This window comes from Mustelus asterias, chromosome 7 (genome assembly GCF_964213995.1).
Source record: "Mustelus asterias chromosome 7, sMusAst1.hap1.1, whole genome shotgun sequence".
Classification (NCBI taxonomy): Eukaryota; Metazoa; Chordata; class Chondrichthyes; order Carcharhiniformes; family Triakidae; genus Mustelus; species Mustelus asterias.
The window spans coordinates 9147051-9163707 of record NC_135807.1 but is presented as its reverse complement, the minus strand read 5'-3'; the positions used below and the strand labels follow the sequence as shown (position 1 = coordinate 9163707).

The 16657-nt window shown below is 45.9% G+C and overlaps 1 protein-coding gene across 11 annotated transcripts in view; it reads right to left on the bottom strand.

Annotated features, from left to right (window-relative positions):
* vps13b (vacuolar protein sorting 13 homolog B) overlaps positions 1 to 10161 on the bottom strand; it is a 993302-nt gene extending 983141 nt beyond the window's left edge. For all 11 annotated transcript variants that reach the window (XM_078215655.1, XM_078215652.1, XM_078215654.1 and 8 more), the window contains exons 1-2: positions 9952 to 10161; positions 1680 to 1844 (exon numbers count right to left, since the gene is read on the bottom strand). In XM_078215655.1, coding sequence (XP_078071781.1) covers positions 1680 to 1826 — 147 coding nt within the window. In that variant the 5' untranslated portion in view covers positions 1827 to 1844; positions 9952 to 10161. The remainder of the gene's footprint in view (positions 1 to 1679; positions 1845 to 9951) is intronic.
* Between the last annotated feature and the right edge of the window lie 6496 nt (positions 10162 to 16657).

The window sequence follows — 16657 nt, the reverse complement described above, 5'->3', positions numbered from 1 at the left end:
TTGCTACAATTGTAGAAGACATTGATGAGGCCACACCTAGAACACAGTGTGCAGCAGGTAAGAGAAGGTTCACTTGGGTGATTCCTGGAATGAAGGTGTTGTTTTATGTGGAAAGGTTCAGCAGGTTGCAGCCATACGAATTGGAGTTTAGAAGAATGAGAGGTTTCTTGAAGCATAGAAGATCCTAAGAGATTTGATAGGATAGATGCTGAGAGAATGTTTCCTCTCACGGGGGCACAATTTCAAAATAAGGGGTTTTCAATTTAGTATGAAGATGAGGAGACATTTCTTCTCTCTGTGGTCCATTAACCTTCAGAGTTTTGATTGACAAGGGAGTTAAAGGTTATGTAGAACAGGCAGGGATGTGGAGTTAAGGCCACCATCAGATCAGTCTCGATCTTGTCGAGTGGCAGAGTAGGTCCGACGGGCTGAATGGCCTACCCCTGCTCTGATTACTTACGATCTTATAAACATGCACTTATTTCAAACTCTTTCAAAAATTAATTTCACTCTACATTCATAGCCTTCCTTTACCATACCAGACAACTATATAATTAAAAGTTCAGTTCGAATAAGCATCCATTAATCACAACTTTAAAGAGCATCATATCTCAGGATAGTAAAACATGGTGAATGGCTGAATTGAGTTGAGGATCTGTTCAGTCACCAATTAAGCACTGAATGGACTAAACGGGAAGGAAGCAAAGATTTCATTCAACCAGCAGAAACTCATTGAATCACTCAATTATGTTTTGAAGGCTATCAACTTCAAATTGGCAATAACAGGAACTAACTAGTGGTTCAAATAGTTTTGTGGATTTAACTTGAACTATATTTAATATTTTTAGCCCATGGGAGAAAAACTAAACAATTCAAAGTAAAATGTTACCATCACTGAGAATTTCCCAGTCCATGAAAACTCTGAAAAGAGAGCTGTGCTGACCGCAAGATCCAGGCATTGTAAGTCAGGCTACAACAGGAATACTTCAAGTTATATCAAATATATCGAGGGGTAATGCAATGATCAGGAATGATCTTTAAACTGGATTATGAGTAACTAGTTAACAACTCTTGAAGCCGACATACCAGCTAAAGACCACTAGCCCCGCAAAGAGGTTGAACTATACAGACCCAATTTGCTAACTTATTCATGGTAGAATTTCAGAGTTTAAAATGTCTTCCTTGCACAGGTGTAGATACTGTGCTCGTAACTTTAAAATATCAACGAAGGGGAGTAATGCACAATTTCACAATTCTTCCTCAGAATAATGGCAGGCATCGTTCCAAAATCAATTAAAGGGAAGGGATACCTCAAGACCTTAAATCTAGCCATCAAAAACCGAAAATGGAAAATCCATTTCCTCAATTTGCTGTGTATAAGTAACCTGAATTGCAATTCGGTTTGTACCCAGTAATGCAAAGTAAATTGGGAGGTCACCCAAGATCAACGAACTCTAAACTGGAATGTTAAGTAGGCTTTACATTCTCATGGTAGAGATTTCCAAGTGTATACAAGGAACCATAAATCTAAAAACTACAGATTGCAAGCATCAATGACCAGCCATTTTCAAAAAGCCATTCTAATGTGTACAGTCCAAAATTTATTACGCAAGTTGGGTATCCATTAACTTCATTCATCATCGATGCTCATTCAAGCAGAATCCAAATCAAGTCTGTACCTGCTCCAGCACATCAAGCTTCAATTCCAGTTTGCTGAGGACCACATCACCTCCCCATAGTGACAGCTGAAGATCAGATGGCTTCAGATTCTTGATGTAACGATTTACATAGCTCATCAAGATTGGAGTCACATAGGACTCCAACATCCTGGAAACGCTCTATTGCTGTGGACAACATAAAAAGAGCAAAGTGAGATCCAACATTGTCTATCGCTGCATAAATTTAAAATAAACCTGAAACAAATCCATTTTCATTTCTGAACAGCTCATGAATAAACTAAGGTCAAGAACTTGGTTCCCTGTTTATTTGCTAACCTGCCATTGCTCAGATGTTTTCTGTGGGCAGCTGTGATCTAAATAATTAATGCCAAGCATGGGTTAAATGGTGTTAGTGAAACAAGTCTGCAAATGTTCAGCCGTTTAACATGAAACAACTTTTTCGTTTAAAAATTATATCATATCTATGTATATATAATTTATTAGGGAACTGTGTGTGCAACTGTTAGAAAGTGTTCTCACCTCCAAAATTCAATTTTTAAAATCCATCCCAGACAATGCTCACTTCTCTGGTTCCAAAACATATTTGAGCTGATTCAATACAGTTACCAAACATTGATTCCACATCATTAAACTGTTGCAACAGTCAGAACTTTCAGAAAGCACCAGTTATGCTTTGCATTTAAAAAGTGGCATAAATCTAACTGGTAAATAACAAGCATGAGAAATATGAGCAGTAGTAGGCCATCCTCTTCCATAAATGTGCCCCTTTATCACCTGCACCCATATTAGATCCTTTAGATATTAATGGATTTTCGGACATGGTCTCAACAGCTGAGCATGCAGTGGTCTGCAGTGGAGATTTCCAAAGATTCACAACCCACTGAGCAAAGAAATTACTCCTCAAAGAAATACGAGAAGGCCAACACCTTATCCTGAGATTATGAGCCTGAGCTGCTGGCTCCCTGGCCAATGCATCTATCCAGTCAAACCCTCTCAGAAGTTTCTGATGAGTTCAAACGAGTTCACTTTTCCAGAGGATATTGGCCTATTCTACACAACCTCTCCTCATGGGTTGGCCCCCTCATCTCTGAATCAATCCACTAAATCTTTGTTTCAGCCAGTCCCAGGTAAGTATATACTTCCTTCGGTAAGGAGATCAAAACTTTGATTTGATATGATTTATTATTGTCACATGTATTAACATACAGTGAAAAGTATTGTTTCTTGCACACTATACAGGCAAAACATACCGTTCATCGAGAAGGAAAGGAGAGGGTGCAGAATGTAGTGTTACGGTCATAGCTAGGGTGCAGAGAAAGATCAACTTAATACAAGGGAAGTCCATTCAAAAGTCTGACAGCAGCAGGGAAGAAGCTGTTCTTGAGTCGGTTGGTACGTGACCTCATCTTTTGTATCTTTTTCCCAAAGGAAGAAGGTGGAAGAGAGAATGTCCGGGATGTGTGAGGTCTTTAATTATGCTGGCTGCTTTACCGAGGCAGTGGGAAGTGTAGACAGAGTCAATGGATGGGAGACTGGTTTGAGTGATGGATTGGGCTACATTCACAACCTTTTGTAGTTCCTTGCGGTCTTGGGCAGAGCAGGAGCCATACCAAGCTGTGATACGACCAGAAAGAATGCTTTGTATGGTGCATCTGTAAAAGTTGGTGAGAGTCATAGCTGACATGCCAAATTTCCTTAGTCTTCTGAGAAAGTAGAGTTGTACACACTATAGACTTTAAGGAGCTGCTGAACATTTCCACAAAAACACTGTTTCCTGAAGAATTCCTGGGTGCATTGCGGTAAGACAGAATGCCATATCGACTGTTACAACTCAATATTTAACATTATTATTCCATTCAGTTCCTTGATGGCTCAGTATTAAAGTTACTATATAACTAAGCCACACAGACCATAAAAGCAAATTACTGCAGATGCTGGAACCTGGGCGGCACAGTGGGTGGTGGTGGGTGGCATGGTGGCAGTGGTTAGCACTGCTGCCTCACAGCGCCAGAGACCCAGGTTTGATTCCCGGCTTAGGTCACTATCTAAGCAGAGTCTGCACGGGTTTCCTCCGGATGTTCCGGTTTCCTCCCACAGTCCGAAAGATGTGCAGGTTAGGTGCATTGGCCATGCTAATTCGCCATTCTCCCTCAGTGTATCTGACCAGGCGCCGGAGTGTGGCGACTAGGGGATTTTCACAGTAACTTAATTGCAGTGTTAATGTCAGCCTACTTGTGACACTAAATAAACTTTAAATCGGAAACAAAAACAGAAACCGCTAGAAAATCTCAGCCGGTCTGACAGCACCTGTAGAGAGAGAACAGAGCCAACGCTTTGAATCTGGATGACCCTGCGTCAGAGTTCAGATGTTAAGTCTGTGCTGTAAGAGCTGATCTCAGCCAAGGTAGTTAAAATTTCAGGAATACCACATGATCGCTGGGAAGCAAAGGCTCTTCTGCTGGTCAATAGGAATACAGAGTGATTAAGGCCACTTGGTTGAAGAGCTAAAAGCCAGAAGTACTGTTCTTAGTAACTGTCCAATGACCCTTACAGTGCTTGTGTACCTGTAAGGACATCAGGTGAGTTGAGGCAATGATCCAATGCCCTCCCAGTCAAATAGTCTGTTAGTATTGACCATCTGGGCTTCAAGAAGAAGCAGAGCAACTGGTTAAAGGTATCACAGAGTAACTGAAAGCTTTTCCTTTATTATTCATTCATGGGATCTGGGCATCACTTGGCCAGCATTTATTGCCCATCCCTAATTGCCCTTGAGAAGTTTGTGGTGAGCTGCTTTCCTGAACCACTGCAGTCCATGTGGTGTCGGAACACCAATAGGGAGTTCCAGGATCTTGACCCAGCAACAGTGAAGGATTAGCAACATATTTCCAAGTCACGATAGAATATAGGTATGTCAGGAATAAAAGTATGACTAGGGTAAGATTAGGGCCAGTCAAGGACAGTAGTGGGAAGTTGTACGTGGAGTCCGAAGAGATAGGAGAGGCGCCAAATCAATATTTTTCATCAGTATTCACACAGGGAAAAGACAATGTTGTCGAGGAGAATACTGAGATACAAGCTATTAGACTAGACGGGATTGAGGTTCATAAGGAGGTGATGTTAGCAATTCTGGAAAGTGTGAAAATAGATAAGTCCCCAGGGCCAGATGGGATTTATCCTAGGATTCTCTGGGAGGGTAGGGAGGAGATTGCAGAGCCTTTGGCTTTGATCTTTATGTCGTCATTGTCTACAGGAATAGTGCCTGTAGACTGGAGGATAGCAAATGTTGTCCCCTTGTTCAAGAAGGGGAATAGAGACAACCCTGGTAATTATAGACCAGCGAGCCTTACTTCTGTTGTGGGCAAAGGTTTGGAAAGGATAAGAGATAGGATTTATAAGCATCTAGAAAGGAATAATTTGATTAGGGATAATCAACACGGTTTTGTGAAGGGTAGGTCGTGTCTCACAAACCTTATTGAGTTCTTTGAGAAGGTGACCAAAGAGGTGGATAAGGGTAAAGCAATTGATGTGATGTATATGGATTTCAGTAAAGCGTTTGATAAGGTTCCCCACGGTAAGCTATTGCAGAAGATATGGAGGCATGGGATTGAGGGTGATTTAGCGGTTTGGGTCAGAAATTGGCTAGCTGTAAGAAGAGGGTGGTGGTGGATGGGAAATGTTCATCCTGGAGTTCAGTTACTAGTGGTATACCGCAAGGATCTGTTGGGGCCACTGCTGTTTGTCATTTTTATAAATTACCTGGATGAGGGCGTAGAAGGATGGGTTAGTAAATTTGCGGATGACACTAAAGCTGGAGGAGTTGTGGACAGTGCGGAAGGATGTTGCAGGTTACAGAAGGACATAGATAAGCTGCAGAGCTGGGCTGAGAGGTGGCAAATGGAGTTTAATGCGGAAAAGTGTGAGGTGATTCACCTTGGAAGGAGTAACAGGAGTACAGAGTACTGGGCTAATGATAAGATACTTGGTAGTGTGGATGAGCCGAGAGATCTGGGTGTCCATGTGCATAGATCCCTGAAAGTTAGCACCCAGGTTGATAGGGTTGATAAAAAGGCGTATGGAGTGTTAGCTTTTATTGGTAGAGGGATTGCGTTTCGGAGCCATGAGGTCATGTTGCAGCTGTACAAAACTCTGGTGCGGCCGCACTTGGAGTATTGCGTACAGTTCTGGTCACCACATTATAGGAAGGATGTGGAAGCATTGGAAAGGGTGCAGAGGAGATTTACCAGGATGTTGCCTGGTATGGTGGGAAGGTTTTGTGAGGAAAGGCTGAGGGACTTGAGGCTGTTTTCGTTAGAGAGAAGGTAGTTAAGAGGTGACTTAATAGAGGCATATAAGATGATCAAAGGATTAGATAGGGTGGACAGTGAGAGCCTTTTTCCTCAGATGGTGATGGCTAGCACGAGGGGACATAGCTTTAAATTGAGGGGTGATAGATATTGGATGAATGTCAGAGGTAGGTTCTTTACTCAGAGAGTAGTAAGGGTGTGCCTGCAACAGTAGTGGACTCGCCAACATTAAGGGCATTTAAATGGTCATTGGATAAACATATGGATGATATTGGAATAGTGTAGGTTAGATGGGCTTTAGATTGGTTTCACAGGTCGGCGCAACATCGAGGGCCAAAGGGCCTGTACTGCGCTGTAAAGTTCTATGTTCCTTGGAGGGGAACTTCCAGGTGGTGGTGTTCCCAATTGTCTGCTGCCCATATCCTTCTAGATGGTTGCTGTTGTGAAGTTGGAAGATGCTGCAGAAGGAGCCTTGGTGAGTTCCTGCAGTGCATCTTGTAGGTGTACACATTGCTGCCACTCTGCGTTAGTAATAGAAGGAGTAAATGTTTGTGGACTTTGTCCTGGATGGTGCTGAGCTTCATGCATGTTGTAGAGGCTGCATTCGGCAAGTGGAGAGTATTCCATCACAAACACCTGATTTGTGCCATGTGAATGTTAGGCAGGCATTGGAGAGGCAGGGTGCGAGTTACTTACTGCAGAATTTCCAGCCTATGACCTGCTCCAACAAACACAGTATTTATATCGCTATTCCAGTTCAGTTTTTGGTCAACACTAACCCACAGGATGTTGATAGTAGAGAATGCTGAAGCTATTGAAAGTCATGGGGAGATGGTCAAATTCTCTCTTATTGGAGATGGTCATTGCCTGACACTTGTGTGGCATCAATGTTGCTTGCCACTTGTCAGCCCGTGCCTGAATATTGTCCAGGCCTTGCTGCATTTGGACATGGACCGCTTCAGTATCTGAGGAGTCACAAATCGTGCTGAACATTGAGAGTCATCAGCGAACATCCCCACTTCTGACCTTATAAGAACATAAGAACTAGGAGCAGGAGTAGGCCATCTGGCCCCTCTTCAATAAGATCATGGCTGATCTTTTCATGGACTCAGCTCCACTTACCCGCCCGCTCACCATAACCCTTAATTCCTTTACTGTTCAAAAATTTATCTACCCTTGCCTTAAAAACATTCAATGAGGTAGCCTCAACTGCTTCACTGGGCAGGGAATTACACAGATTCACAACCCTTTGTGTGAAGAAGTTCCTCCTCAAAACTCAGTCCTATATCTGCTTCCCTTTATTTTGAAGCTATGCCCCCTCGTTCTAGTTTCACCCGCCAGTAGAAATAACTTCCCTGCTTCTATCTTATCTATTCCGCTCATAATCTTATATGTTTCTATAAGATCTCCCCTCATTCTTCTGAATTCCAATGAGTATAGCCCCAGTCTACTCAGTCTCTCCTCATAAGCCATCTCTCTCAACTCCAGAATCAACCTAATGAATCTTCTCTGCACCCCCTCCAGTGCCAGTACATCCTTTCTCAAGTAATGACAGAAAGGCCATTCATGAGGCAGCTGAAGATAGTTGGGCCTAGGACAATACCCTGAGGGACTCCTGCAGTAAATTCATAGTCATGGAGTTCACTCCATTGCCCAGCAGTTTGTCAAGTATGAATATTACGGATAGTCCAATTTAACTGTTTTAATCTTTCTAGGTATCCATCAAATCATTTTTTACTAAAATTAGGTCAACCCCACATTAGTTACACAATTCCCTGGTCCTCTCCTTTTACTTCTGTTTTGTTTGCTGGATTATTTAGTCATGTGTCACCCCAATCAATGACCCTCACCAAGTCAAATGTAATGCATCTCAAGATTGTTCTTTGTTCTGTTGTCTGAGACAAAGAACAAAAAAAATACAGCACAGGAACAGGCCCTTCGGCCCTCCAAGCCCGTGCTGCTCCCTGGTCCAAACTAGACCATTCTTTTGTATCCCTCCATTTCCACTCCGTTCATATGGCTATCTAGATAAGTCTTAAACGTTCCCAGTGTGTCCGCCTCCACCACCTTGCCTGGCAGCGCATTCCAGGCCCCCACCACCCTCTGTGTAAAATATGTCCTTCTGATGTCTGTGTTAAACCTCCCCCGCTTCACCTTGAACCTATGACCCCTCGTGAACGTCACCACTGACCTGGGGAAAAGCTTCCCACCGTTCACCCTATCTATGCCTTTCATAATTTTATACACCTCTATTAAGTCTCCCCTCATCCTCCGTCTTTCCAAGGAGAACAACCCCAGTTTACCCAATCTCTCCTCATAACTAAGCCCCTCCATACCAGGCAACATCCTGGTAAACCTCCTCTGTACTCTCTCCAAAGCCTCCACGTCCTTCTGGTAGTGTGGCGACCAGAACTGGACACAGTATTCCAAATGCGGCTGAACCAACGTTCTATACATCTGCAACATCAGACCCCAACTTTTATATTTTATGCCCCGTCCTATAAAGGCAATCATGCCATATGCCTTCTTCACCACCTTCTCCACCTGTGACGTCACCTTCAAGGATCTATCCCTCTGCGTATCTACACCCTTTATGGTTCTGCCATTTATCGTATAGCTCCTCCCTACATTATTTCTACCAAAATGCATCACTTCGCATTTATCAGGATTGAACTCCATCTGCCATTTCTTTGCCCAAATTTCCAGCCTATCTATATCCTTCTGTAGCTTCTGACAATGCTCCTCACTATCTGCAAGTCCTGCCAATTTTGTGTCGTCCGCAAACTTACTGATCACCCCAGTTACACCTTCTTCCAGATCGTTTATATAAATCACAAACAGCAGAGGTCCCAATACAGAGCCCTGCGGAACACCACTAGTCACAGAGATCCTGCCTCAGATACTTCACATTCCAATTCACCTGCAACAAAACTCTATTTCTCAGGCAGCACATGGTGTGTCAAGTGGCAATGTGACATAACAGATCAGCACATTGCTTCAGCATTACCCACTCCAGAATGCAACATTCTTTCAGCCTTGACAAATTTCCCAAACAGTGCGAATCAGCAGCAATGTTTCCCTATTCGTCCCCACATACGTAGCTTTCAGTATAACAGCCTCAAACGCTGTACCTTTGCATACAGAATCCCAAAATGCACAGCCAACAAACACCTGTTGGACCAGGATAACTGAAGCATTCATTGACCGAAGAAACCACATTTTGCCCATTGGTAACTTAATACAATACCTTCACTCACAGTAAAAAATAGTATTAGTCGTCGAGTGCACTTTTCACTTGCACAAACTACCCTCAAACCAGTGACATTAACAAGAACATTAGAAGCAGCTTGTTGCTTTTCCACGTCTAGGGTGTGAGAGTGTGTTGACAGGAAATGCAATTTCATTTTCTGATATTTGGCTTTCTGCTATTCTTAAATAGATCTAAACATTTTTGCTCAGATACACCAGGTAAAACCCCAACGTTTCCTTAAATTTCCCCATCAGATATTTTAAATATTTGCGGATAAATAAAAAGCCTCAAGGATGGATAACAGGTGGAAACCTCTGAAAAGTGAACGGGACGAGATCTCAGCTTCTCTCACACAGCCCTTCATGTGCCAGACTATTAACAAGGAATTATAATCTTGCATTTAAAGATATTACTAAAGTAATGTGACATTAACGGGGCAAAGAGAATGCTGACAAAACGCACGAGTTTCCCTGTTGTCCTGTTACACGTCAATCTGTCAAACTACCAGCGAGTTGCATCAATTACATGCTTGTTATCTGCCAATATGAAATGTGAAGCTACCAAGTTAAAGTATTCAGCACGGTCATAACACAAGAAAGCAGAGCACAGTGAGGTGGGTCAGCCCCTCAAGCTGACACCTGGGACAAAGTCAGTCTCCCGGGCCAGGTAACAGCAAGGCCACAAAAAAAGGACTCCCCGCTGAGCGCAAGAGACCCACCTCCGGCAGAGATCACACAGGGTTCGGCCTGTCATCAGGAGCCGCCAGGCCAGCGGCTGAGCTAAGAGTTGGCGGCGGTTCCACTCACAGGCTAAACAGCCGCTTCCACCGCCCCAACAGCACCGTCACGTCCCATTCTGATCCTCCCATCACCAACGCAACCTCGCCGGATGACCAACGCTGCGCTCTTCCGCTATCCCGAGCTGCAACAGTCCCCACCCCCCACACGCGGCGCCTGCGCGCAGCTCCACCCCCCACCCGAGCGCGAGGGAGGGTGTCGCCGACTCGCCCCGCCCCTTTCGCGTTCAAAAGGCGTCATCCAGCCAACCGCCTCCTCTCGCGCAGGGCCGGGGGTGGGCGGCGCGAGGTCTACGCAGGCGCGCTGGCTGTGAATGGGCGGGGTCAGGTGTTGCGCAGGTGCACTGGCTGGCAGAGGACGGTGTTGGAGCTGCGGAGAGTTAAAGCGGCAGCTCGGGTGGAAGCTGTGGGTTAACCTGGTGTTGTGAGACTTCTTACTGACCGAGTAACCAGGGAGGCAAAAATAAACCAGACCGGGAAGTAAGTTGTGTTCGGGACATCTGTAGCTCGTTGACTTTTAAAGATCACTATCTTCTCCTTACTGCAGTGTCGAATCAAACTGCAGCCCGACGTCTCGTATTGACAAGTGCTGGAGCATCTGAGACCCCGCCCCCCGCCGCATCGCACCCTGACCCTGAACCCCCTGCCCCGCATCGCACCCTGACCCCCAACCCCCTCTCCCGCATCGCACCCTGACCCCCAATCCCCTCTCCCCCTCTCCCGCATCGCACCCTGACCCTGAACCCCCTGCCCCGCATCGCACCCTGACCCTGAACCCCCTCTCCCGCATCGCACCCTGACCCCCAATCCCCTCTCCCCCTCTCCCGCATCGCACCCTGACCCTGAACCCCCTGCCCCGCATCGCACCCTGACCCCCAACCCCCTCTCCCGCATCGCACCCTGACCCTGAACCCCCTGCCCCGCATCGCACCCTGACCCTGAACCCCCTGCCCCACATCGCACCCTGACCCTGAACCCCCTGCCCCGCATCGCACCCTGGCCCCCCAACCCCCTGCTCTGCATCGCACCCTGTAACCCTGTCCCGCATTGTGCCCTGTCCCCCCAACCCCCTGCCCCGCATTGCACCCTGACCCTGAACCCCCTGCCCCGCATCGCACCCTGGCCCCCAACCCCCTGGCCCGCATCGCACCCTGGCCCCCAACCCCCTCCCCCGCATCACACCCTGGCCCCCTAACCCCCTGCTCTGCATCGCACCCTGTAACCCTGTCCCGCATTGTGCCCTGTCCCCCCAATCCCCTGCCCCCCAACCCCCTGCCCCGCATTGCACCCTGTCACCCCAACCCCCTCTCTGCCCTGCATTGTGCCCTGCCCCCCAACCCCCTCTCTGCCCTGCATCGCGCCCTATCCCCCCAACCCCCTCTCTGCCCTGCATCGCGCCTAGACCCCCAACCCCCTCCTGCCCCACATCGTGCCATGACCCCAATCCCCTCCCTGCCCCGCATCATGCCCTGACTCCCAGCCCCCCACATCATGCCCATGCCCCATTGTGTCATCCACCTTGACCTGAACCCCTCCCCTTATGTCACCCTGATCCTCCCACACCCCATCCTTACATTGGAGCTCTCATTTTCTACCACACACCACCCTGACCCAACCACCCATCCTACAACCCATTCTAAGCCATTCCCCCTTTCACCTCCCCCCCCCCCCCCCCCAAACATCTATCCAACCTCTCTCTCTTCCCAACTCCAACCTACCTTCTCAGGCCAACCCTCCCATCTCTCCACCCCAACATGACCTGACCTTGGCCTCCCCACTAACCCTCTTACCAACCCTCATCCCCAATTCCATTTCTCCAACTCCTGCCTTCCAAAATTCACTCGCCCACCCTGACCCTTATCAAGCCCTAGATCCTTGGGGAAAGAGTGCAGTAGCAGGCAGGACCTTTGCAAATAATTCTCTGAAATACAGGTAAATAGATAGTGCAACCACTTGAGAGAAGTTTCACCAAGCTGGAAGACCATCTGAAAGAGGATGGTGTGGTCAAAGATTGCACACAGGTTGAGAAGAACGAGGAGGAATGATATGCCATTGTCACAGGCATCTAGCTTGCCATTTGTGACTTTGACAAGAGCTTTTCAAGACTGAGGCACTGTACCGTCCTCATGGGCAGTAGATTCCCGCAACTTTCTGCATTTTAAACAAAGATGCTTTCTTCTTATTGCTTCTAGACATTTCGCTGATCCCATCTTAAATTAGTGCTCACTGGTTCTTGACCTTTATGTCATGAGATGAACTGTCTAGATCCCTCAGCATTTTGCACACTTCTCAATTCACCTCTCAGCCTTCTCTGGAATGAAAAACTCTGATTGCTATTGCTTCACACGAACCACAGCAAAGCACAGGCCAGTGCTGGTATTTTTGTGTATATCCATGCTCAAGAAAATGGACCATTTAACTTTCAGGTTGTGGCATGCCTTTGAAGATAGTATACTGGCCTTTCTTGTTTCTGGGATGGTGAGGACGGGCTTCATGTTGTGGATGAGATTTGGCAACAAGTGTCCATGCCACCAGGACCTGGGCAGGCACTGCAATGTACAAATACCCCTGCAATAGCAAAATACTGTGGGATATGAAAGTTTGAAGTAAAAACTGGAAATACTGAGGTCTGGCAGCATCTGGATAGAAATATGGAAATAAACCTTTTTCCTGATGAAAGGTTAACACCGACTTCAAATATGTCTCATCTGGCAGAATAGTTGGACTCTTTTACACTGTGGTAGAACATTTGTTTTAAATTGCGAACTTACTCAACGTATACAAAGTTGTTTCATTGCCATGGTTGAGAACAGAACTCCAAAAATCTGCCCTGATGCCTGAGCCAAGGTTGAAGTACAAAGAAATTGAAATAAAATGCAAATTAGGTACTTCAGCATATTTAAGAAAAGGGCTAGTTAAAATTTGAATATTGATCCTTGGAACTATACATGGGAAGTTCTAATTTTTGGCACAATATTCGATTCTACAAACTTGCTTTAAAACTTAGCTGGACCTTCTCAGAGAAAATAACACATTTTACAATTTCGTTATTTTTAGTATGCATGCCTTTTGTAAATTAATTTAAGAGGTTTTATTTTGTCTCCATCCCTGTCATTGAAAAACAAATCTGTGGAGACTAACATGTGAAGGCAATATAAAGTTTCTATATTGTCTTCATTTTGGCATTTGATTTTGTCCAAATACCATATAATTGAGGAAGCTACATTTGTTGGCAGCTTTCCCACTTAGTCTGAAGTTTGCAGGTTCAAGTCCTGTTCCAGAGACTCCAGCACAGAAATTCAATTTGACACTCCAACGAAGTACTGAGGTAGTGCTGCACAGACATAATTTGGATAAGGTGTAAACTGAGGCCCCAATTGCCTTTTCTGGTGGGGATGACCAATTCCATAGCACTATTTCTAAGAGCAGCAGGTGCATTCTCCCCATTGTCCTGATCAATATATATCTTGAATATGGCTGAAGGTAGAGGCATGTTGATGAAGCTTTTCATCTTGCATTCTTGTACAACTACAAAAATGCCCAGTTGGCAAATTGTTTCTGGCCAAGGTGTTGCCATGAAGAAAACAACAGGGATTGATGGGCTTCCCTGGCTCCCACGTCATTCAAATAAGGTGCAAAGCTTCAACATTTTTTTTATTTGCAGAGAACAAGAGTCACTGTGTGAATGTATGTCACTTGTCACAAATGTAAATGAGCCATATTATGATCTCAATTATCAGAGCTTGGGGACCCTGCAGTTCTGTGCTAAATGGGATTTCAAACAGATCCAGCAACTCAAAACTGAGCATCCATGAGGCACTGTGCACCATCAACAGCAGCATTGTGTTTGAAAGCAATGGTCCAGCATATCCTCCACTCTACCATTACCATCAAACCAGGAGATCAACCCAAGTTCAACGACGTGTGTACACTGAAAAATGAGATATCAACCTGGTGAAGCTATAACACTTGTGTGCCAAAGAGTGCAAGCAGCGTACAATAGACAGATCTAAGCAATCTGGCAACCAGCAGATTGGATCTAAGCTCAGGTCCTGCCACATCCAGTCGTGAATGGTGGTGGACAATTAAACAACTAACTGGAGGAGGAGGCGCCACAAATATCCCCATCTTCAAAGATGGGGGAGTCCAGCACATAGTTCAAAAGATAAGGCTAAAGATTTTGCTTATTTGCGAGTGAATGATCTATCTTGGCTTCCTTTTGAGATCCCAGTGTAACAGACACCAGTCTTCAGTGATTTCAATACACTCCATCTGATATCAAGTAACTGTTGCAGGCACACCATACTGAAATGACCCAGGCCCAATCAACAATCTAGCAATAGGACTGAAGACGTGCTCCAGAACTAGCTGTGCCCCAACCAAGCTGTCCCAGTACAGCCATAATACTGACATTTGCGCCACAATGTGAAAAAAATGCTCAGCTATGTCCTGCCCACAAAAAGCAGGACCAATCCAACCCAACCAATTACTACCCCATCAGCCTACTGCAATGTGATGGGAAATGTCATCGATAGTGCTATCAAGCGGCACTCCCTCAGCGATAGCCTGCTCGTTGATGCTAAGTTTGAGTTCCACCAGGGCCAATCAGCTCCTAACCTCATTACAGCCCTGGTTCAAACATGGACAAAAGAGCTGAACCTGAGGTGAGATTGACTGCCCTTGACACCATGGCAGCATTTGACCAAGTATGGTATACCAAGATGTCCTAGCAAAACTAAAGTCAGTGGTAATCAGGGGGGAAACTCTCCACTGGTTGGCATCATACTTGGTACAAAGGAAGATGATTGCAGTTGTTAAAGGTCAATCATCTCAGTCCCAAGACATCACTTCAGTAGTTCATCAGGCTAGTTTCTCAGGCCCAACTATCTTCAACTGTTTCATCAATGAACTTCCCTCCATCATAAGGTCATAAGTGGGGATGTTCACAGATGATTGCACAATGTTTAGCACCGTTTGTGACTCTTCAGACACTGAAGCAGTCCATATACAAATGCAGCAACACCAAGACAATATTGAGACTTGGGCTGAGAAGTGGCAAGTAATATTTGTGCCCCCAGCCCCCTTACAATCAGTGGTATCATTGCTGAATTTCCCAATGTCAACGTTCTATGGGTTACCATTGACCAGAAACTGAACTGGACCAACCATATAAATACTGTGACTAGAAGAGCAGATTAGAGGCTAGGAATTCTGCAGAGAGTAACTCACCTTCTGATTCCCCTAAGACTGTCCATCTACAAGGCAAAGACAAATCCAACCTAGCCAGTTACTTGCCTATCCGTCTACTCTCAATCATCAGTAACGTGATGGAAGGAGCCATTAATTGTGCTATCAAGCAGCACTTACTCAGCAATACCTGCTCAGAATGCTCAGTTTGGGTTCTGCCAGGGTCACTCAGCTCCTGACCATATTACAGCCTTGGTTCAAACATGGGCAAAAGAGCTGAATTCTAGAGGTGAGGGGACAGTGACTGCCCGTGACATTAAGGCAGCATTTGACCATATATAGCATCAAGGAGCCCTAGCAAAACGAGTCAGTTGGAATCGGGGAAAGCCCCCACCGGTTGGAGTGATACCTAGCACAAAGGAAGATGGTCGTGGTCGTTGGAGGCCTATCCAAGGTAGGTGGTGTTGTGGATAGTTTGGAGGGATGTCAGAAGTTGCAGCGAGACATAGATAGAATGCAAGACTGGGCGGAGAAGTGGCAGATGGACTTCAACCCGGATAAGTGTGTGGTGATCCATTTTGGCAGATCCAATGGGATGAAGCAGCAGTATAATATGAAGGGTACCATTCTTAGCAGTGTAGAGGATCAGAAGGACCTTGGGGTCCGGGTCCATAGGACTCTTAAATCGGCCTCGCAGGTGGAGGATGCGGTCAAGAAGGCGTACGGCGTACTGGCCTTCATTAATCGAGGGATTGAGTTTAGGAGTCGGGAGATAATGCTGCAGCTTTATAGGACCCTGGTTAGACCCCACTTGGAGTACTGCGCGCAGTTCTGGTCACCTCATTACAGGAAAGATGTTGAAGCCATTGAAAGGGTGCAGAGGAGATTTACAAGGATGTTGCCTGGATTGGGGGGCATGCCTTATGAGGATAGGTTGAGGGAGCTTGGTCTCTTCTCCCTGGAGAGACGAAGGATGAGAGGTGACCTGATAGAGGTTTACAAGATGTTGAGAGGTCTGGATAGGGTAGACTCTCAGAGGCTATTTCCAAGGGCTGAAATGGTTGCTACGAGAGGACACAGGTTTAAGGTGCTGGGGGGTAGGTACAGAGGAGATGTCAGGGGTAAGTTTTTCACTCAGAGGGTGGTGGGTGAGTGGAATCGGCTGACGTCGGTGGTGGTGGAGGCAAACTCGTTGGGGTCTTTTAAGAGACTTCTGGATGAGTACATGGGATTTAATGGGATTGAGGGCTATAGATAGGCCTAGAGGTGGGGATGTGATCGGCGCAACTTGTGGGCCGAAGGGCCTGTTTGTGCTGTGGCTTTCTATGTTCTATGTTCTATCATTTTGGTTCCAGGAATCACTGCAGGAGTTCCTCGGGGTGGTGTCTTAGGCCGAACCATCTTCAGCTGCTTCATCGATGACTAATATCATGAGGTCTGA